Genomic DNA, 22,265 nt, shown 5'->3' on the forward strand with positions numbered 1-22,265 from the left:
ATAGCTTGGCTAACTTCACTGTAATATTTTATCATGATAATATTTGATTAAAAATTAGTCTCTTTAGCTTTTTTACGAGGCTAATGTTATCTAGTTATTGGTTCGATTCGCATACATTTTGATCAACTATCATAATTGTGCGTCAGGTATAGGCATCCCAATAAAAATCATAATAGGTTTGCCTTGCCTCCGTACTGTGCCTTGCCTGCTGCCTGCCTGATGCGACGACCTTGAGTTACACAGTGCTTCTTAATCTATTATCTTAGTAAATTTTATTGAATTTTTTTCATTATTTTTATTATGAATTTTAGCTATTGATTAATTGTATTTACATAGACTCTTTATTTAGGTATTTGATTTTTTAAGATTATATTTGATATGGATCCTTCCTTTTCTATTCTAACCTCAATTTCAAATATTATTTATTTTATTTGGACTCTTTATTTAGATGTTTTGCTTCCCAAATTATATGGAAATCGAACTGCTAATTTGCTATATCTTTTAATTCTAAATTTACCTATTTATTAATCATATTTGATATGAACTCTTTGGTTTAATTTAGACCATTAGATGTTCATAATAATGAGTAGTGTAGATACTTTTCCTTTTTCAAATTAACGTGGTAATTTTGTGGCTTTGAGAGCTAACGTGATAGCTCTTTTTTTCCCTCAAATATTTAGATAACTAGCAAGATGGCCCACGCTAATAGCGTGATGCCGTGGCTAACCTTACCGCAATATTTTGTCACAATAAATTTTGATTAAAAATTAGTCTCTTTAGCTTTTTTTAGAGGTTAGTGTCATTTCCATATTATTAAGCCTAGTAGTATGAAAATAAGATTTTGATATGTGATTGTTCCCTTCTCTAATTATATTCACATGTTCTCTCTAATAGATCTAAATCGTTATAACTTGGTCTCACAAAAATCAACGGCTTATATCTTTCTTTCTTTTTCAACCGATGTTAATTTTTAGGTCTTCCATATCTTTTAATCTTTTAATTATGAAATTACCTCATTATTATTTGTATTTTAAATGGATTCTTTGGTTAAATTTAGATTGTTTGATGTTCATAATAATGAGTGGTCTAGATCTTTTTTTTATTAATATGGTAATTTTTGTAACTTTGAGAGTGAACGTGGTGGCTTCTTTTCCCCTCAAATAATATAGATGTAGGAAAAAAAAGACATCAACTACAAATCTAATAGAACCCACTGAGCTGATTTGACTCAACATATCTATTAACATCTAGGCCTACTTATATGCAGTCCGCCTCGGTAAGTCCAACCAGACTCGGCCTGGCCCGACCAATGTACAGGCCGGGTTCGGGCTTAACTTCACAGCTCGTAAATTTTTTTTGTCAGACTCGAGCTTCAAAAATAAGCTTGAAACCTAAAACAACCCAAAAAAAACCAAAAAATACCAAGCCAAACCCGAAAAACACTGTCGGAGCGGGCTTGGTGCTAGAAGCCCGGTCTGGCATCGGGCTCGAGCCGAACTCAAACTTATAGGTTCGCATCTGGCTTTTCAAAACCTGGCCCAAGGCCCCGTCCTGTCCGGCCCGGCCTTTGAACAGGTCTATTAACATCTCATATCATCACTCTTTTTTGCTTGCAGCAGATGACGCCAATACAGCAGATGAGACAATTTTGTTGCAAATTGTGCAACAAAATTTCATACGCGGAAAAAAGAAATATAAGCTACATAGATTAGTTATTAAATTGAATAAGCAGATAGACTAACTAATACAGTGTGCTTCAATGCTTCAAAGTATACTAAGGCATTTAGGAGTTTTCTGAATTATGTTTGATCTCTAAATTCGATTCAAATTTGAATTCGGTTAAGTGTGACCGTCTTTCCCCAGTTGTTGTCTCTCAGTCTTCCTTCGCACTGCTTCTTTCCCATCATCCTGTAACCGGTGTGGCTACCCATCAGCCTAGAAGCTTCCAATATTTGTTGCGATCGTCAGTTTCCCTTTGCCTCCTCCAGTCACCTTCGTCCCCTTTACAGCACAAGAATGCCTCAATTATGCAGCACAAGATCAGTATGGGCTGCTACAGTGATTTACATTGCTTTCAAATCACTGCAGAGGATCCGGGTCCCTGCCGTCCGGAAATCGCAGCTTCTCAATTATTCCATGCCATGTGTTTAGTTCAGATCTACAAATTTGGCCTGTTACTTGCCCATAGCAAACAAAGTACTAACTTGCTTGCAGATATATAATCTAATTCTTAAAATTTCGGCCTGAATTTTAATTGGTTGCCTGTTTTTCTTATGCAGCTATACTGTTTCGGACACAAGTATAATTTGCAGTCAAGTTAGCAGGTAATGTCCACGCACTAATGATGCTATTTCCAACAACCGGTTCGAAGACTTACATAAGAATACAAGAATATAGTATTTCATTTTTCAGATTTCTATCTTCCTATTTCTCCTTCTGTTTGAACCAACTGTACAATTTCATGAATTGAGCTATTGAGGCAAATTCAACTATCATTAGGGTAAGAGCATGCTGCGAATAGCAAAAGGGCAATTCGGATATTTACATCCGTACCGATATTCTCATGTAAACTATTTTGTAGAATCATCACAAGTGTACTTGCTTAATGTTATTGACTCGGTCAAATCTTCTATTTTATGAGGTTCAATAGATTGACGTGCTGCCATTGACTTCCCAATGGATTTCCTTGTGTAACAATGTGTTTGTTCCTGTTATTCTTTGTGATTATGTGCAATTAATTGCATGATAAGCGTGGAAAACCTCTTTACAGCATAATGTGTGACAAACTGATCTAGCACCTTGCATAAGTTCGTTGATTTTCCTAGTTCTCCAGCTTCTTCCTCAAAAATTGAATGCATAGTTCAATTGTTGTACAATAACTCAGATTGTTCAGTTATTATTAGATCAGTTTGTTGAAGAATAAGCAACAATATGAAACAAGTGCAGTCAAATTCAGTCATCTTTTCGGTTCATCAATAACAAAAACTGACTGCAATGAAACAAAATTGACTGCAATCCGAACCACGTAGGGCGACGAACCTGTTACCAGTTTATCACACAGTACTTGCTCATGAGCATAAAAGTGGAAGCTTACCACACATAGTACTTGCACATGATGCATAAAAGTGATAGCAAAAGCGGCCACGACACAACCATGGCTACACAAGACGAACAACGTACTAATCAACCCGAAGATAACCATGCAACACGACTAGTGATACGCAAAAGCAAGCTGCGGTCCAGCCGGGATGAAAGGAACATTTCGTCAGCTAGATCCTTGTCAAGCACCAACACCGTGCGACATCACACACTAACTTTAACGGAGACGCAGCCGGAGGGGCCCCAGTATGCATCCGGCACGAACAGAAACCCCTTGGCCTGCAACGAGCCGAGCCGACGGGCGCACGGCACGGTGCCCGACGCCGACAGCGAGAGCGCGCCTGGCTCGGCGCCGTTCACCTCCATCCTGTACTCCAGATCCACGTCCCCGTGGGAACGTGGCCCGAGGCAGAGCAGGGACAGAGAACGCCCCGCCAGGACGTCGCCGCCGTTGAGCAGCAGGAACACGAGCCCTAAGCTGGGCTGCAAGAGCACGAGGAACGGCACGTCCTTGTGCAGCGTGACCGTCGTGCCCAGGACGTAGCTTAAGTCGTAAACCGCGTCCGGCGGGTGCTCGCGCCGGACGTGGTGGCAGAGCAGCAACCCGCTGTAGCTACAGCCGTCGAACGGGCACTCGTACGGCGCGTACGGGCAGGTCTCCTCGTGGCTACGCTTGTCGGTGTACTTGACGCTCACTCCGCAGCCGAACTTCTTGTAATTGCAAGGGGTGATCATGGCGGCCAGGACGTTCTCCAGTTGCCGGTTCCGGAAGTCGCCGATGGGCTCACTGCAGCACCAGCACTTCCTATTTATGCGGATGCAGCAGTTGGCGCAAGCACCATGCCCGTTCCTGCACTGAAGATTAAAAAGGACGATATAAAGAGGTTAGAGCCCAAGCATCGTATCAATATACCAATCCAGATACATTGTTTATGATACTACTGTGTAGTACTAATTGGCTACTTGCCGTGTACACTTCGGCCGCGAAAGGTACGAAGCAAATGGGACACTCCAACACGTCGGGATCCATGGAGAAGGTCAGGAAAGTCTCTCCTTCCTTTCCCTGCACGGCGTCTAGCTTGGCCTCCTTCGTTGAAGTCCTCGCCTTCTTTGCAGCGCCAGCGCCACAACCCGCGGACTTTTTCCCACTCTTCTTCTGCATCTCTGGTCGACCTCCTGCGCTCTAACGAGGGAGAGAGGGATGCGAAGGCACCACTGGCTCGGGAATTTATAGACGGGCCGGCAAGGAGGTGAGGAAACGAACAGTGGAGGACGTCGCTCACCGAGAATGGCGCCATCCCGCCGCCTGCGTCACGCCTCCAGTCGCCCGCCGTCTTGTCCCGTCGACGCACGTCGCTGAAGCCAGCCACAGCCGCCGCGTCGCGGCGCCAAAAATACCGCGCACTGTGGTACTTGTATGAAGACCGACTGAACTCTCAAGCCACCGGCACTGCGGGTTGGAGATTTTGTAGGCAACTAGATATGGTATATAAGACGCAATCAGGTGACCAAATTGAAAAGAGTCCGATTAAAAAAAGCTGAGGAGAGACCCGAGAAGATGATGCAATTAAGAACCAAGTCAGAAATCGGCATAGGCCGGCGAAAAACGTAGTGGTAGGCTGCGCCGATCCAGCTCTGACCAACCGATAACTTCGATGCGACGCTGATCAGACGGCTCAATCTTATTGCAGTGAGGTGATCTTTGTTAGTACATCAGGACATTTGGTTATGTCGAACTACTATTTTTATTTCTTTTAACATATTTTTTAAAAAAATTCTCAATTGCTCATATCTTATAATATTTAAAGTTATCTTTTTATTTTTTTTCTTTTAGAAGCTAGCTCGCTAAAATTATCTTTTATGTGAGTAAGATTTTTCTTTAATATCAATTTTATTTTTATTTTACTTACTTTTCTTCTTTTTACATACTATAATAATAAAAACTAACTGTTATCTATAACTATTTAGTTACCAACTCGTACACCAGGTGCCACATTGAACTTTGAACAGTCCTGTGGCCAGTGCCACGCCAAATCGAGAAAGGATTACTTACTTCTCTCAGGTTCTGGTGGCAGGAGAGCTGAGTTGCCCGGCATTGTGAAGGACGCATGGCAAACCTTCCGTTCTGCTGCTAGTGGCATGCTGCCCCTTTCTTCGGTCGGTATTGCACTTAGAGCTTCTAATGTTAGTCAAATTAAGATATTATTTGGTTGTGAAACAGGTAGAATAAGATGATTCTATTTATATATTTAAGAATAAAATAATTTTATTTATATATAGATATTTGTTTGGTAGATAAAATTGAACGAGCCTATTTTAATATTCAGGCTCGCTGTCAGTATCACGTTTAAAATGGGATGACAACGTTCTACCATTTTTTTTTGAAACAGCTCTATCTCGAATGTTTAAAGAATATTCATTGATTCTTAAATCATTTCATCCAACTACGCTACATCTAAACAACTCAAAAACAAAATAGATTTGCTCCATCTCACCACGTTTTACAAACCAAATACTACCTAAATCGGTAAGGGCTCTTTGTGAGACACTTAGAGAGTAATCAATTTGCAGCACACCGATGTATTGTTGAGAGAGTGCAGTATTTATATATGTACTGTTGAAATATGTGAAAGCTTTAATGTGGTTTGTACTTGGGCCTTTCTGGGCTGCCTTCTTTGAGCCCTGGTCGGGATTCTAGCCCAGGCCCACTGTGGGTGATATAAAAGGCAGACTTAGGGTTGGCCAAGAGAAAAAGGAAGAGGCTGCTGCGATGTTTGCAAGGCTGTGGTGCCGGCGGCGGCGACAGCCTTCCCCGGCCGAGGTCTCTGGTGGCTCAGCTGGTTTTCAGGAGTGCCGGATTCTCGGTTTGTTGGGCAGCCGCAACTATTTCACCGAGGAGTTGTGCTCCGGCCCTTCATACAGAAGATAAGGCAGCTATATCTTCCCTTCCCTTCTCTGTGTGCAAACACGAGTCTAATCCTTTCTCTTTCTCCGGTGAACTCTCCCTCTGGTTTTGTCTCTGAAGATCTGAACCTGAGCTTCTCGGGTGATATCTTTGGGTGGCATCTGGGAAAGGAAAAGGTTGGTGGCTGGAGCTGCAACGCAGAGGCTCGGCCGTACTGCAGTGGGTGTACGGTGAAGGGCTTTGTATCTCCGATCTCCTTTCACTGCCGGTGACGGTGGTCGATAGGTTTTCTGGGTCAGTGGCTTCCAAGCCGTGCCTAGCCTCACTTCATTTTGATTTTAATCAATATTTTGCTGTGAGTATTACTCCACTTCTCTGATAGCATGCTCTGTGATGATGAATGCTTTTAGATTGGGCTATTAGTTGAGTACAATAGCTGGAAAACCTGTGATCTGGATACTGATCTAGTGTTGTTGTTATTTCAAACCTCTGGACATGATTCTGTTGATTGTCTGATATGAATATATCTGAACACATGTGAAAGGACACGGTTGTATACTGAATTCATGCTGGTGCGCATATATTTGTTACAGTTCAGTCATTTATTCTGTCGGTGCAGTGAACATTCCTGTTCTGTTTAAACTGGACCTGTCTTTCCCTGTGTATTTGTCATACTTCTGTGTGACTAAATAGTTCTATTTGGCTAGTGAATCATGTCCATCAATCCAGATCAGTCATTGTCCAGAATCTGTTTAATTTTACTTGTCCAAGTTTTTTGGCTAGTTGAGATCTCATTAATAGCCCAATCTGTGATAATTCTAGAAGAACAATTTGGGAGCAAGATTACAAAGTCTTGGGGCTAATTGTTGCATAAATCTGAGAGCAATACTATCTATTTCTTTTCAATACAGCAATTAATTGTAGAGTTTCACTCTCATATGCCTTATTTTGGTATACTGTTTTTGCATCAGAGTGAATTGTTTACTGCAATTAATTTTACCTTGTTCAGTAGCATTTCATTGTGTATGATTTGCTATCAATTTCAATATCTTATTTATATGTATGGGATAAGCCTTATGCTCATCCTTTGGTTCTATTATTTACTTCAATCCAGAAAACCTATTAGTGCTCCAGTAATGGCTAGCTCCTCCTCCTCTGCTCTTCCTCCGTCGTCCTCAGATGCGATTAAGCCTGAGTGCTTTGATGGAACCGGCTTTAAGCGCTGGCAGGCCCGGACGAGGCTGTGGTTGATGGAGCTCGGTTTATTCTGGGTCCTCACCGAAGAGCCGCCCGCCCCTCAGGGGGAAGCCGTGCTAGACGAGGTCGAAAGAACGCGTCTTGACGCGTTAAGGGCCCGTTAGGAGAAGGCAAATGCATCTGCCCTGGCACGTCTCTTGGCCGTTCTGTCAAACAGGCTATTCGACGTCTACGTGAGCTTCAGGGAAGCGCGGAAGGTGTGGACGGAGCTGAATGACAAGTATGCAGAGAGCGACAACGGCAATGAGTCCTTTATGGTGGAAAGCTATCTGAATTTTCGCATGGGAGATGGCCGATCAGTCATGGAACAAATCCACGAGCTTCAACTGATCGTGCGGGACTTAGGCCAGTATGGCTGTGTCCTCCCGGAGAACTTTCAGATTAATGCTATTTTGGCCAAGCTGCCAACTTCTTGGCGTGACTTTGTCACTGCACGTCGGCATTTAAAGCAGCGATTGACTCTTAATGAGCTCATTGCTGCGATAAATGTCGAGGAGAAGTCCAAGGCAGGCTATGGTGAGGGGAAGGTGCCCGCTCAAGCAAACCTTGTCGAGCACAAGAACCATTCTGGCAAGAATGCGAAGAAAGAGAAGACCAAGCTTGGCTTTTCGGGACCGAAGGCTAATGCAATGAAGAAGAAGAAAAAACCCGAGATTGTCTGTTACGTTTGCGGCGAGTCGGATCACAAAGCCAACAGATGCCGCAATCGTAAGGGCAAAGGGCCAACACCTGAGCAGCAGAAGGCAGCCAAAGCCTAAGTGCATGTGGCGGTTGCAACGGCCAATGATACCGGCAAAGGCGACTCCACTAGTGGGTATATACCTGAGGCCTATATGGCAAATTCACCAGTAAGTTGGTGGATTGATACAGGTGCTATCAGGCATATTTGTGCTGATCAGATGTGTTTTACTTCTCTCCAGGGCGCAGATGGTGGGTCCGTACTGATGGGGAACGGGGTCTCAGCAACATTGCGTGGAGTAGGACAAGTGAGCCTGAAGTTGACTTCTGGCAAAACTCTTGCCCTAAAGGACGTACTGTTTGTGCCTGCTATGACCCGCAATTTACTCAGCGGATCGATGCTGTGCCGGCAAGGAATAAAATTAGTCTTCGAGTCAAATAAAGTTGTAATGACCAGGTGTGGATTGTTTGTAGGGAAAGGCTATGATTACGGAGGCATGTTCCGCATTTCTATTCTTGATAGCTCTGCAAACATTTTCTATTCTTCATATTCTAATAAGAACATTGATATTTGGCATTCTCGCTATGTCATGTTAATAATGAAGCAATCGTGCGTTTGAGCAAGATGGATCTTATTCCTTCATATAAATATAAGAAGAGCCTCAAGTGCGAGGTGTGTGTGCAAGTGAAGCAGCCCCGCAAACCGTTTCATACGGTCGAGGGGAGAAGCACCTCGCCACTTGAGCTGATTCATTCAGATCTTTGTGAGATGAATGGAATTTTAACCAAGGGTGGCAAGAGATATTTCTTTACTCTTATAGATGATGCTAGTAGGTTCTGCTACATCTATTTGCTCAGAACAAAGGATGAAGCATTAGAATACTTCAAGGTCTATAAGGCTGAGGTGGAAAACCAGCAGGGGAAGACAATAAAGAGACTAAGGTCTGATAGAGGTGGGGAATATATTCCCAGGGATTTCTCCGAATTCTGTGAAGAAAGTGGCATAATTCATGAATTTACGTCACCATACTCACCACATGCCAACGGAGTAGCCGAAAGAAAGAACCGAACAATTTGTGATCTGGTTAACTGTGAGGAACCGTCCAAATAGTATTCTAATTAATCATCAGGAGGATCATTATTCATAATCACAACCTCGACGATAAACCAGAATACCATTCCGGTAGTCCCGGCACGTGTTTTGTGCCCAGGATCGGAACCCATGCCTTCCAACTCAGATATCACAACACAGTTTAATAGAGAGCAAATAATTAAACTGGATTACCATTGTTAAACAAGCAACTGCTTCCACAATTTACAACAAAATAGGAACAACAACAACTACTACGCAGCGGAAGAAAAAAAACCTATACAACAAAAGAGTATGGAGCCGTATGCCCTTAGGCTCCATACCAAAAGCGCCGGAGTTCGGAGTAGAAGGTGCTACTCCTGCCCGCCACCCTGATCGGCAGGCACAAAGTAGCCGAACACTGCCTCTTCTTCGCCGACCTGCGAACCTGGAAGCAACTTAAGGGCAGCACCCTTAGTACGAAGGTACTAGCAAGTCTTACACAGTATGAGTATATATATTCTCGACTCCAAGGATCATGCATTTAAAGCTGTAGCAAGGATTAAGACATGTTTAAGTTCATTAAGCGGTAAGCAACCTAGACTCTAGGTGTAAGCAACTGACTTAACCAACCACCGACTCAAACCCTGCCAACCAACTGATCAAAACAGATATATAACAACAAGTGTATAAAAGCAAACCATTCCCACCAAACCACCAACCACATACCGACCAAACCACCCCAATCCAACCACGCCACAACCCACATCGAAACTCTACGACCAAAATATGGTCGCTCGGTGGAGATAAGCGATAGCGATGCTCATAACCGAGAGCGCGGCAGCTCGAACTGATTTTACACCCTGCAGGGGGATACTCCTGGACCCACACGACACAGGGACCATACGGCTTGTGCCACCCGCTAAGATGCGCACAAGGGGGTACCCGTGACAACCTTTCCCAACCAGGCCCAACCATGTGGATCAACCATAGCTCGGCACGGCGGTATTAGAACTACTCCCCGAGCAAACTAATACCGCTAAAAGCCCGGACTCAAACCGGACTCACACCGTCTATGACGAGGCCCACATGACCACGTCTGCGAAGGTAATCGGCTCGCCTACCATTATATCAGCATGTGGTGAGTAAGGTATGTGCTAAAGCCGACTACACCGATGATCGGTGCTTAACCGGTGCAAACGGTCTACGGTGTCCGGGTTCCCTCCCCGAACTGCCTGAGGACTCCTCGTGAGCAGATGACACCCCTAACACCGCCCACACCTCGTCTCAACTCACCACTCACCAAACCGACTCATCATCGACACAACCATAAGTGTGAACAAGTAATAAGTCCTAGGCTCGCGACAACGGTGGACGCCGTCGTCGACTTCTACCGGAAAGCCTAAGTACCACTAAGCATCGCGAACTAAAATTAGACCTCGATGACATCACTAGGCTCCTAGGAACAACACATGACACGTGACCGAAATGGGATAATGCATCGGCATAGGTTCTACCCAACTCAGTACCCGACACATGCAATGTATACATAAGCGTAGATAACATATTAAATTTTCAAGTAGACACGGTGCAATATGAACGATGCTTGCCTTGCTGCCCTGAATCAGAAAGGTGGGACGCCTCACGATCGCCCACGGCCTCCGGGATCGACGGATCGGCGTTCACTACAGAGAGCAACGCGTGCAATGTAATGAGCATGTATGAAATGCGATCATGTAAGAAAAATATGCTCCACAATACACGACAACATTATTCCAAGATCGTACTGTCCAAACCAGAATTTTCCAAGTGGTCTCAAAAGTTTGGAGTTCCTACGAATTAACTACGAATTTTACAAGCTATCAGCTATCAGGAAAGCCTGATAAACCGTGCTCGGGGTGCCCGGGATGAACAGTACTCACGGGTACCCGGGGTGAACAGTACCCGGGGGTCCTCGGGATCGACCGTGCTCGGGTGCTCGGGGTGAACAGTATAGGGGTGCTCGGGTCGTCGGCTGAACAGTACCCGGGGGCTCGGGAGTGCTCGGGTGACTGTACTCGTGCTCGGTGAACAGTACCAGGGGTGCTCGGGTGAACAGTACCAGGGGTCGTCGGGTGAATAGTACCCGGGGGTCGTCGGGAGTGCTCGGGGTGACCGCGCTCGTGCTCGGGCGAACAGTACCAGGGGTGCTCGGGTGCTCGGGTGAACAGTACCGGGGTCGTCGGGTGAACAGTACCCGGGGTGCTCGGGAGTGCTCGCGGTGACTGAGCTCGTGCTCGGGTGAACAGTACCCGGGGTCGTCGGGTGAACAGTACCCGGGGTGCTCGGGGAGTGCTCGCGGTGACTGAGCTCGTGCTCGGGTGAACAGTACCCGGGGGTCGTCGGGTGAACAGTACCCGGGGTGCTCGGGAGTGCTCGCGGTGACTGAGCTCGTGCTCGGGTGAACAGTACCCGGGGGTCGTCGGGTGAACAGTACCCCGGGGTGCTCGGGAGTGCTCGGGGGTGAACAGTACCCGGGGTCGTCGGTGAACAGTATCAGGGGGTGCTCGGTGAACAGTCCCGGGGTGCTCGGGTGAACAGTACTCGGCGCTACAGTAAAATCAGCCTCGCGCAGCTCCAGAACAGCAGCCATTACGAAGGGAAAAACTGAGCTAAACTAACCTGGGAGTCTCTCTAAATCAAAAGTAAAAATGCCTAGAAGGGTGTACAGGGTCTAGACTTTGCTCAACCGCCTAGCAACATGATTCCTAACTCAAATCCACATAAATCCTCATTTGTTCCCAGACTGCAGAACTTTAAGAACTTTGCAACCCTAGTTCCAGAATCAAGATCTATCCAACCAAAAATGAGCATACTTGCCATGGGAGCCTAGCAGACTCACCTAAGGTCCTTTGCTGAGGTTGGTGACCGCCAGTTGAAGGAGGAAACGACGGAAAATGGCTTGGAGAAGAGAGGAAAAACTGCTGCTTCCTTGCTTCTCCCAAAGAACACCAAACAAGTTCAGAACCAGCTCGAATTCCTTCGGGGAAACTGAAAATGAATTGGATGGACGAGTAGTCCTTGAGCTGGTGGTCTCGTGAGTACCACATACGTACCTTGATCTTGCTCCCAGAGGTAGGGATCCAAAAGGGGAAAAAGGGAGCCTAAGAGAGAGAGTGAGAGAGACGGCCAACTCCAACTTGCTTCCTCAAAAAGCCTTATGTGGTGGAGTGGGTGAGGAGTACGTATGGGCAGGTTTGAGGGGAGAGAGAGCTGTTGCCCACTTATAGAGAGATATTTTCCACCCAAGTGGGCCCCATTTACCTAGAGGAAAGTTCAGACTTGCTTCCAGCTCCTTTATTTCTCTTAGTTTTTCCTTCTCCCACCTCATTGACTCAAAGTGAAGTGCTCCAGTGACCCAAACTGGAACATGAAGCTGAAATTGCATGTTTTAGGATTAAAACACACAATTATGGATTTCGGGACGTGACAAACCTCCCCCCCTAAAAAGAATCTCGTCCCGAGATTCAGTACGAGTCGTGGAGAGAACGATGAGCACACTCATGTGAGAGATTCCAAATATGCCATATTACGACATCTTTCACAAGTCCTCAAAGAACTCAGGATACTCGGAGCGGAGCTTATCTTCCCGCTCCCATGTAGCTTCGGCTTCTGTATGGTTGCTCCATTGGACTTTCAGGAATTTGATAGAATGGCGCCGTGTCTTGCGCTCGGCTTCATCCAAGATACAAATTGGTCGCTCACAATATGTCAAATCCGGTTGCAACTCTTGGGGTGCAATATCAACGACTTCCGTCGGGACTCGGAGACACTTCTTCAATTGTGACACATGAAACACATTGTGTACGGCGGAGAGAGACGGAGGCAAGTCCAACTGGTACGCGACCTCTCCACGCCGAGCAAGAATCTGAAATGGGCCAACATACCGAGGCGCCAATTTGCCTCGGACTTGGAATCGACGAACGCCTTTGAGAGGTGAGACCTTCAGGTACACGTGATTCCCCACCTCAAATGTGAGCTCTCGGCGACGTCGATCCGCATAGCTCTTCTGCCTAGACTGGGCCGTGAGAATACTCCTGCGGATATTCTGGACATGGTCTTCTGCCTCCTTGACCAAATCCGGACCCAGAAAAGCCCGCTCACCGGATTCAGACCAATTCAGCGGCGTACGGCACCTCCGACCATAAAGGGCCTCGAATGGCGCCATCTCAATACTAGCCTGGAAACTGTTGTTATACGAAAATTCCGCGAACGGCAGGCATATGTCCCACTTCTTCCCATAAGTGAGCACACAAGCACGGAGCATATCTTCGAGAATCTGATTTACCCTCTCCGTCTGACCATCCGTCTGCGGGTGATACGCCGTGCTGTGGAACAACTCGGTTTCCATAGCCTCCTGGAAACTTCTCCAGAAATGAGAAGTAAACTGTGTACCCCGATCAGAAACGATCTTCTTCGGCACTCCATGGAGACAAACTATTCTAGTGAGGTACAACTCCGCATACTGCTTAGCAGAATAAGTGGTCCTGACAGGAAGGAAATGCGCGGACTTTGTCAACCGGTCCACGATGACCCAAATAGAGTCATACCCACTCGAAGTCTTCGGTAAGCCGGTAATGAAATCCATCCCAACTTCTTCCCACTTCCAAGATGGAATGGGCAAAGGCTGGAGTGTGCCGGCAGGCTTGATGTGTTCAGCCTTCACCCTTCGGCAGACGTCGCACTCAGACACATACCTAGCAATCTCCCGCTTCATGCGAGTCCACCAGAAACGGGGTTTCAAATCCTGATACATCTTCGTACTGCCAGGGTGAATGGCCAGCAACGAATCATGAGCCTCGTCAAGGATCTTCTTCCTCAGCGCCTCGACCCTCGGAACCACTAGACGGTTCCCAAACCAGATAACGCCTTGATCATCCTCAGTAAAGCACAAGGCCTGCCCGATCTTCCTCTTCTCTCGAATTCGGGCCATACCCTTATCATCCCTCTGTGCAGCCTTAATCTCATCAATGAGCGTGGACTTGATTTCGAGATTGGCAATAAAACCATCCGGCACCATATCAAGCCCAAGACGCCGGAAATCATCACATAACGTGGAATCCATCGGCGAGGCTATAAGACAGTGACAATGAGCCCTTCGACTCAAAGCATCGGCGACCACATTCGCCTTGCCAGGATGGTAGTGAACCTCCAGCTCATAGTCTTTGATCAACTCAAGCCACCTGCGCTGCCTCATGTTCAAATCTGACTGCGTGAAGATGTACTTCAGGCTCTTGTGATCCGTGTAGATACGGCACAAGTTGCCCATCAAGTAGTGGCGCCACATCTTCAGAGCGTGCACGACAGCTGCAAGTTCAAGATCATGTGTCGGATAGTTCTCCTCGTGACGCTTCAGCTGTCGGGATGCATATGCAACGACTCGGTCCTCCTGCATCAAAACACAGCCGAGACCGATGCCAGACGCGTCGCAATACACATCAAATCCTCTGGTCACATCAGGTTGAGCAAGCACTGGAGCGGTCGTGAGCAGCTTCTTCAATGTCTGGAAGGCAGACTCACAGGCATCTGACCACTCAAACACGCTGCCTTGCTTCAACAACTGAGTCATCGGCTTCGCAACCTTGGAGAAGTTCTCGATGAACCGACGGTAATAGCCTGCAAGTCCAAGAAAACTCCGGATCTCACTGACATTCTGGGGCTGAACCCAGTCGAGCACATCCTGCACCTTGCTCGGGTCAACTGCCACTCCGTTCTCTGATAGAACATGTCCCAGAAAAGCCACCTCCCTGAGCCAGAACTCACACTTGCTGAACTTGGCATACAACTGATGCTCTCGGAGCCTGCCCAGAACAATACGGAGGTGCCCAATGTGCTCTTGTACAGTCTTGGAGTATATCAGAATGTCGTCGATGAAAACAATGACAAACTTGTCCAACTCCTCCATGAATACCGAGTTCATGAGGTACATAAAGAAAGCCGGCGCATTAGTCAAGCCAAACGACATAACGGTGAACTCATACAAGCCGTATCGAGTAGAGAACGCTGTCTTTGGAATATCCTCTGGTCGGACCTTGATCTGGTGATAGCCCAGCCTCAAGTCAATCTTTGAGAAGACTCGGGCTCCAGTCAACTGATCAAACAAGATGTCGATCCTAGGAAGCGGATACACATTCTTCACAGTGACTGCATTCAGCGGACGGTAATCAACACACATCCGGAGAGTGTCGTCCTTCTTCTTCACGAATAGAGCCGAGCATCCCCAAGGTGAGGAACTAGGACGAATGAAACCCTTCGCCAGCAGCTCCTGGATCTGCTTCTTCAGCTCAACTAGCTCAACTGGCGACATCTTATACATCTTCTTCGAAACCGGGGCCGCACCGGGCACGAGATCAATAGAGAACTCCACTGCCCTACCAGGCGGCATTCCAGGCAACTCATCCGGAAAGACATCCGGAAATTCCCACACCACAGGAATGGTCTCCATAACCCTGGTGGGGACAGCCTTTACGGCGAACAGGCAGGACTTGACATCCTCTAGCTTTAACTGGACCCGAGTACCTGACAGACCATTGAGGGTGACGGTCCGCCGAGCACAGTCCAACACAGCCTTGTTCTTGGAGAGCCAATTCATTCCCAAAATAATATCAATTCCCTTCGAGTTCATCACTAACAGATTGACAAAGAAGGGAACTCCGTTGACAATTACCGCCGCTTTATTCACACACTGGTTGATTAAAACTTTGGCCCCTGGGGCGTCTATAAGGTACGGTGTGTGGGTAGCACTGACTCTCAACCCACTTTTCCAAACATAACCCGAAGATATAAAGGAGTGAGAGGCTCCTGAATCAAACAAAACCACTGCAGAAAAGATGTCAGAGTTGAAACTCATATCCAACGTACCCATTAGGACGGTGTCACCCTCCTGAACCTCGTCGGCGGTAGTGTGGCGAGCTCGACCACGCTTGGGAACGTGAGTCGCCTGCGAAGACTGCGGTGCTGACTGAGCCGGCGGTGGTCGCGGGGCACTCACCGCGGCTCCCGGCCTCGGATACGGGCACTCCCTCGAGAAATGGCCGACGCGGCCGCAGTTGAAGCACGGACCGCCTGAGCCACCGGTCACGCTCACTTGGGAGCCGGCGGGTCGTGCAGCCTGCCCTTGTGGGGCGGAGAACGCAGGACGTGGTACAAACCACATCGGTCGTGGGTAGCCAGCCGACGGCACCTGAAACTGTGGAGGCTGACTCTCAGTGCGGGTGCGCTGCGAGCTCCCACCCACAGAAGACGAGGAACCCCTCTTCCGCCTCTTCTCCTCTTGGTGGCTCTTATACTTGAGCTCCACTGTGATCGACGTGCTTACCAACTCGTTGAAGTCGGCGAACCTATGCGCGGACAACCGGTCCTGCATCTTCGAGTTCAGGCCATTCACAAAGCGGCGCTGCTTGCGCGCATCCGTGCTGACCTCCTCGGTAGCATATTGTGCAAGGTGGTTGAACACCTGCACGTACTCCATCACCGTCCGACCTCCTTGCTTGAGGTCCTCAAACTCCCGCCTCTTAGCCTCCATGAGGCCACTCGGTATGTGAAACGAGCGGAAGGCCTCGCGAAACTCCGCCCATGACACGCGGTGATCGGCGGGGTGCATGGCCAGAAAGCCGGACCACCACGCACCCGCCGGGCCCTGAAGCTGATGGGCGGCAAAGAGCGCCTTCTCGTGATCCTCACAACGAAGAAGGGCGAGCTTCTGCTCGATCGTCCGGAGCCAGTGATCAGCATCCAGAGGATCCTCAGCTCGCGAGAAGACCGGCGGCTGAGTCCGCAAAAAGTCCGAGAAGTCGTCTCGGCGCACGGCCCCACCTCCTCCATGAGGAGCCGCGTTGCGCACGAGAGCCTCCAAGAGCGCTTGGTTCGTCTGGAGGAGAGCGTGATTCGCTTGGCGGTTCTGCTCGATTTGCATGAGCACCTCCGCCATGGTCGGCGGTGGAGGAGGGTTGTTCTGACCGGAACCCTCCGGAACCTCTCCACTACGCCGAGTGACAACCATTCTTGAAATGTAAAATAAAAGGGGGAAACGTCAAATTCCGACTCAGCACAATGCGTTCGCCGGATATATTGTTAGAATCCCGTAATACATGTACAAACATGAATGCATGCATGAATGCCATGAAATGATGCATGCTCGAACCTAGCTACCGCTTCTTTCTCAAAATAAGAACCGCACCTGCAAGCATCAAAATCACAGGCAGTTTATAACATCCAGAACGTACCCTTCGCGCTAGAAAGAGTAAGAGCGCGAACGGCCCTTGTACCACATGCCGTACAAGCGACAATCCATACGTCGATAACGACGTATTCACTTCCCGTAGACCCTACGGAACATCTCGTGTAAACGCCACACGAGTAGACGACCATGTCTCCCATCGCATGGTGGATGTTCATACGCTATTGCTAGCGTATTCACTTCCCGTACGGATCACCGTACGGAACATGCCGGGCCCCTGCCTCGCATCCGGCTGAGCCCTCGGTGATTAACCGCCACCGAGCGTCGTGCCTTACCTTCCGACGATGCAAAGCCGAAGATGCAATGCTCAACATGAATCAATGCAGGGTCGAAAGCAAAACAATGTGGTATAAGACATATAAACGTCACTCATAATACGCATTTTAACTTAGGGGCATAAACGATAGCAGTTTAATACATATTAGACATGAAGAGGCATAAACATAAATCATGGGTTATTTAGGTGAATTTTTGCGACTTACTAAACAACGCACTAATTATGTTTAGGCTACTAAATTAAACCAGGCTCTGATACCAAGCTGTGAGGAACCGTCCAAATAGTATTCTAATTAATCATCAGGAGGATCATTATTCATAATCACAACCTCGACGATAAACCAGAATACCATTCCGGTAGTCCCGGCACGTGTTTTGTGCCCAGGATCGGAACCCATGCCTTCCAACTCAGATATCACAACACAGTTTAATAGAGAGCAAATAATTAAACTGGATTACCATTGTTAAACAAGCAACTGCTTCCACAATTTACAACAAAATAGGAACAACAACAACTACTACGCAGCGGAAGAAAAAAAACCTATACAACAAAAGAGTATGGAGCCGTATGCCCTTAGGCTCCATACCAAAAGCGCCGGAGTTCGGAGTAGAAGGTGCTACTCCTGCCCGCCACCCTGATCGGCAGGCACAAAGTAGCCGAACACTGCCTCTTCTTCGCCGACCTGCGAACCTGGAAGCAACTTAAGGGCAGCACCCTTAGTACGAAGGTACTAGCAAGTCTTACACAGTATGAGTATATATATTCTCGACTCCAAGGATCATGCATTTAAAGCTGTAGCAAGGATTAAGACATGTTTAAGTTCATTAAGCGGTAAGCAACCTAGACTCTAGGTGTAAGCAACTGACTTAACCAACCACCGACTCAAACCCTGCCAACCAACTGATCAAAACAGATATATAACAACAAGTGTATAAAAGCAAACCATTCCCACCAAACCACCAACCACATACCGACCAAACCACCCCAATCCAACCACGCCACAACCCACATCGAAACTCTACGACCAAAATATGGTCGCTCGGTGGAGATAAGCGATAGCGATGCTCATAACCGAGAGCGCGGCAGCTCGAACTGATTTTACACCCTGCAGGGGGATACTCCTGGACCCACACGACACAGGGACCATACGGCTTGTGCCACCCGCTAAGATGCGCACAAGGGGGTACCCGTGACAACCTTTCCCAACCAGGCCCAACCATGTGGATCAACCATAGCTCGGCACGGCGGTATTAGAACTACTCCCCGAGCAAACTAATACCGCTAAAAGCCCGGACTCAAACCGGACTCACACCGTCTATGACGAGGCCCACATGACCACGTCTGCGAAGGTAATCGGCTCGCCTACCATTATATCAGCATGTGGTGAGTAAGGTATGTGCTAAAGCCGACTACACCGATGATCGGTGCTTAACCGGTGCAAACGGTCTACGGTGTCCGGGTTCCCTCCCCGAACTGCCTGAGGACTCCTCGTGAGCAGATGACACCCCTAACACCGCCCACACCTCGTCTCAACTCACCACTCACCAAACCGACTCATCATCGACACAACCATAAGTGTGAACAAGTAATAAGTCCTAGGCTCGCGACAACGGTGGACGCCGTCGTCGACTTCTACCGGAAAGCCTAAGTACCACTAAGCATCGCGAACTAAAATTAGACCTCGATGACATCACTAGGCTCCTAGGAACAACACATGACACGTGACCGAAATGGGATAATGCATCGGCATAGGTTCTACCCAACTCAGTACCCGACACATGCAATGTATACATAAGCGTAGATAACATATTAAATTTTCAAGTAGACACGGTGCAATATGAACGATGCTTGCCTTGCTGCCCTGAATCAGAAAGGTGGGACGCCTCACGATCGCCCACGGCCTCCGGGATCGACGGATCGGCGTTCACTACAGAGAGCAACGCGTGCAATGTAATGAGCATGTATGAAATGCGATCATGTAAGAAAAATATGCTCCACAATACACGACAACATTATTCCAAGATCGTACTGTCCAAACCAGAATTTTCCAAGTGGTCTCAAAAGTTTGGAGTTCCTACGAATTAACTACGAATTTTACAAGCTATCAGCTATCAGGAAAGCCTGATAAACCGTGCTCGGGGTGCCCGGGATGAACAGTACTCACGGGTACCCGGGGTGAACAGTACCCGGGGGTCCTCGGGATCGACCGTGCTCGGGTGCTCGGGGTGAACAGTATAGGGGTGCTCGGGTCGTCGGCTGAACAGTACCCGGGGGCTCGGGAGTGCTCGGGTGACTGTACTCGTGCTCGGTGAACAGTACCAGGGGTGCTCGGGTGAACAGTACCAGGGGTCGTCGGGTGAATAGTACCCGGGGGTCGTCGGGAGTGCTCGGGGTGACCGCGCTCGTGCTCGGGCGAACAGTACCAGGGGTGCTCGGGTGCTCGGGTGAACAGTACCGGGGTCGTCGGGTGAACAGTACCCGGGGTGCTCGGGAGTGCTCGCGGTGACTGAGCTCGTGCTCGGGTGAACAGTACCCGGGGTCGTCGGGTGAACAGTACCCGGGGTGCTCGGGGAGTGCTCGCGGTGACTGAGCTCGTGCTCGGGTGAACAGTACCCGGGGGTCGTCGGGTGAACAGTACCCGGGGTGCTCGGGAGTGCTCGCGGTGACTGAGCTCGTGCTCGGGTGAACAGTACCCGGGGGTCGTCGGGTGAACAGTACCCCGGGGTGCTCGGGAGTGCTCGGGGGTGAACAGTACCCGGGGTCGTCGGTGAACAGTATCAGGGGGTGCTCGGTGAACAGTCCCGGGGTGCTCGGGTGAACAGTACTCGGCGCTACAGTAAAATCAGCCTCGCGCAGCTCCAGAACAGCAGCCATTACGAAGGGAAAAACTGAGCTAAACTAACCTGGGAGTCTCTCTAAATCAAAAGTAAAAATGCCTAGAAGGGTGTACAGGGTCTAGACTTTGCTCAACCGCCTAGCAACATGATTCCTAACTCAAATCCACATAAATCCTCATTTGTTCCCAGACTGCAGAACTTTAAGAACTTTGCAACCCTAGTTCCAGAATCAAGATCTATCCAACCAAAAATGAGCATACTTGCCATGGGAGCCTAGCAGACTCACCTAAGGTCCTTTGCTGAGGTTGGTGACCGCCAGTTGAAGGAGGAAACGACGGAAAATGGCTTGGAGAAGAGAGGAAAAACTGCTGCTTCCTTGCTTCTCCCAAAGAACACCAAACAAGTTCAGAACCAGCTCGAATTCCTTCGGGGAAACTGAAAATGAATTGGATGGACGAGTAGTCCTTGAGCTGGTGGTCTCGTGAGTACCACATACGTACCTTGATCTTGCTCCCAGAGGTAGGGATCCAAAAGGGGAAAAAGGGAGCCTAAGAGAGAGAGTGAGAGAGACGGCCAACTCCAACTTGCTTCCTCAAAAAGCCTTATGTGGTGGAGTGGGTGAGGAGTACGTATGGGCAGGTTTGAGGGGAGAGAGAGCTGTTGCCCACTTATAGAGAGATATTTTCCACCCAAGTGGGCCCCATTTACCTAGAGGAAAGTTCAGACTTGCTTCCAGCTCCTTTATTTCTCTTAGTTTTTCCTTCTCCCACCTCATTGACTCAAAGTGAAGTGCTCCAGTGACCCAAACTGGAACATGAAGCTGAAATTGCATGTTTTAGGATTAAAACACACAATTATGGATTTCGGGACGTGACATTAACACCTTATTACAAAGTTCTGGTATGGCTAACTCATGGTGGGGTGAGGCTATTCTCACAGTAAACTATGTCTTGAACAGGGTCATGGCAACTTAGGGTTGTCAATAATTTTATAAATTAGTACATTAATTTATATGAATATTAATGAATTTTACTAATTTTTGGGAATTAAATTTGTGCCCTAAAAATTCAAGAAAAGTAAAAAATAGTTAAATTTGGAGATTTTTTATTTAAAATTTGTAAGATATTTTTAGTGGGAACTAGCTAAAATGGATTCTTTGTTATTTATTCTATTAGTATAAAAATTGTTGTGATTTTAGGAGCACTATACAATCACTTTTTGAATTTATGAAAGAGAGAAGAAATAACTCTTTGAAGAAATAACTATTTATTCTACAGCAGGATGGCGTGGGAGGGAGAGGCACGTCACATCTGACGTGTCCGAAAAATAGCTAGTTGGATAAAGAGTCTGTTAAAGATTATTTTTTTAAGAAAATAGGTGGAAAATGGGATAAAGGATGGAACAGAAGAGCTTTTGCAGATGCTCTAAGACGGACCAAATTGAAGAGAGTCCGATTAAAAAAAGCTGAGAGACCCGAGAAGGTGATGCAATTAAGAACCAAGTCAGAAATCGGCATAGGCCGGCGAAAAACGTAGTGGTAGGCTGCGCCGATCCAGCTCTGACCAACGGATAACATCGATGCGACGCTGATCAGACGGCTCAATCTAATTGCAGTGAGGTGATCTTTGTTAGTACATCAGGACATTTGGTTATGTCGAACTACTATTTTTATTTCTTTTAGCATATTTTTAAAAAAAAATCTCAATTGCTCATATCTTATAATATTTAAAGTTATTTTTTTTATTTTTTTCTTTTAGAAGCTAGTCCTCTAAAATTCTCTTTTATGTGAGTAAGATTTTTTTTAATACCAAAGTACGATCAGAACTCTAGAGTCCAAATAGATCCAACCTAGATATTATATCGCT

At 47.4% G+C, this 22,265-nt stretch overlaps 1 protein-coding gene across 1 annotated transcript; it reads right to left on the reverse strand.

The window, feature by feature from the left end:
• Positions 1–3,005: 3,005 nt before the first annotated feature.
• On the reverse strand, positions 3,006–4,751 carry LOC133887429 (uncharacterized). Its single transcript, XM_062327384.1, has 2 exons — positions 4,067–4,751; positions 3,006–3,954 (listed from the first exon to the last, which is right to left on the reverse strand). The coding sequence occupies exons 1-2, from the start codon at positions 4,259–4,261 to the stop codon at positions 3,304–3,306; spliced, it is 846 nt and encodes a 281-aa protein (XP_062183368.1). The 5' UTR covers positions 4,262–4,751; the 3' UTR covers positions 3,006–3,303.
• Between the last annotated feature and the right edge of the window lie 17,514 nt (positions 4,752–22,265).

Source organism: Phragmites australis, chromosome 1 (genome assembly GCF_958298935.1).
Source record: "Phragmites australis chromosome 1, lpPhrAust1.1, whole genome shotgun sequence".
In the NCBI taxonomy this organism is placed as follows: Eukaryota; Viridiplantae; Streptophyta; class Magnoliopsida; order Poales; family Poaceae; genus Phragmites; species Phragmites australis.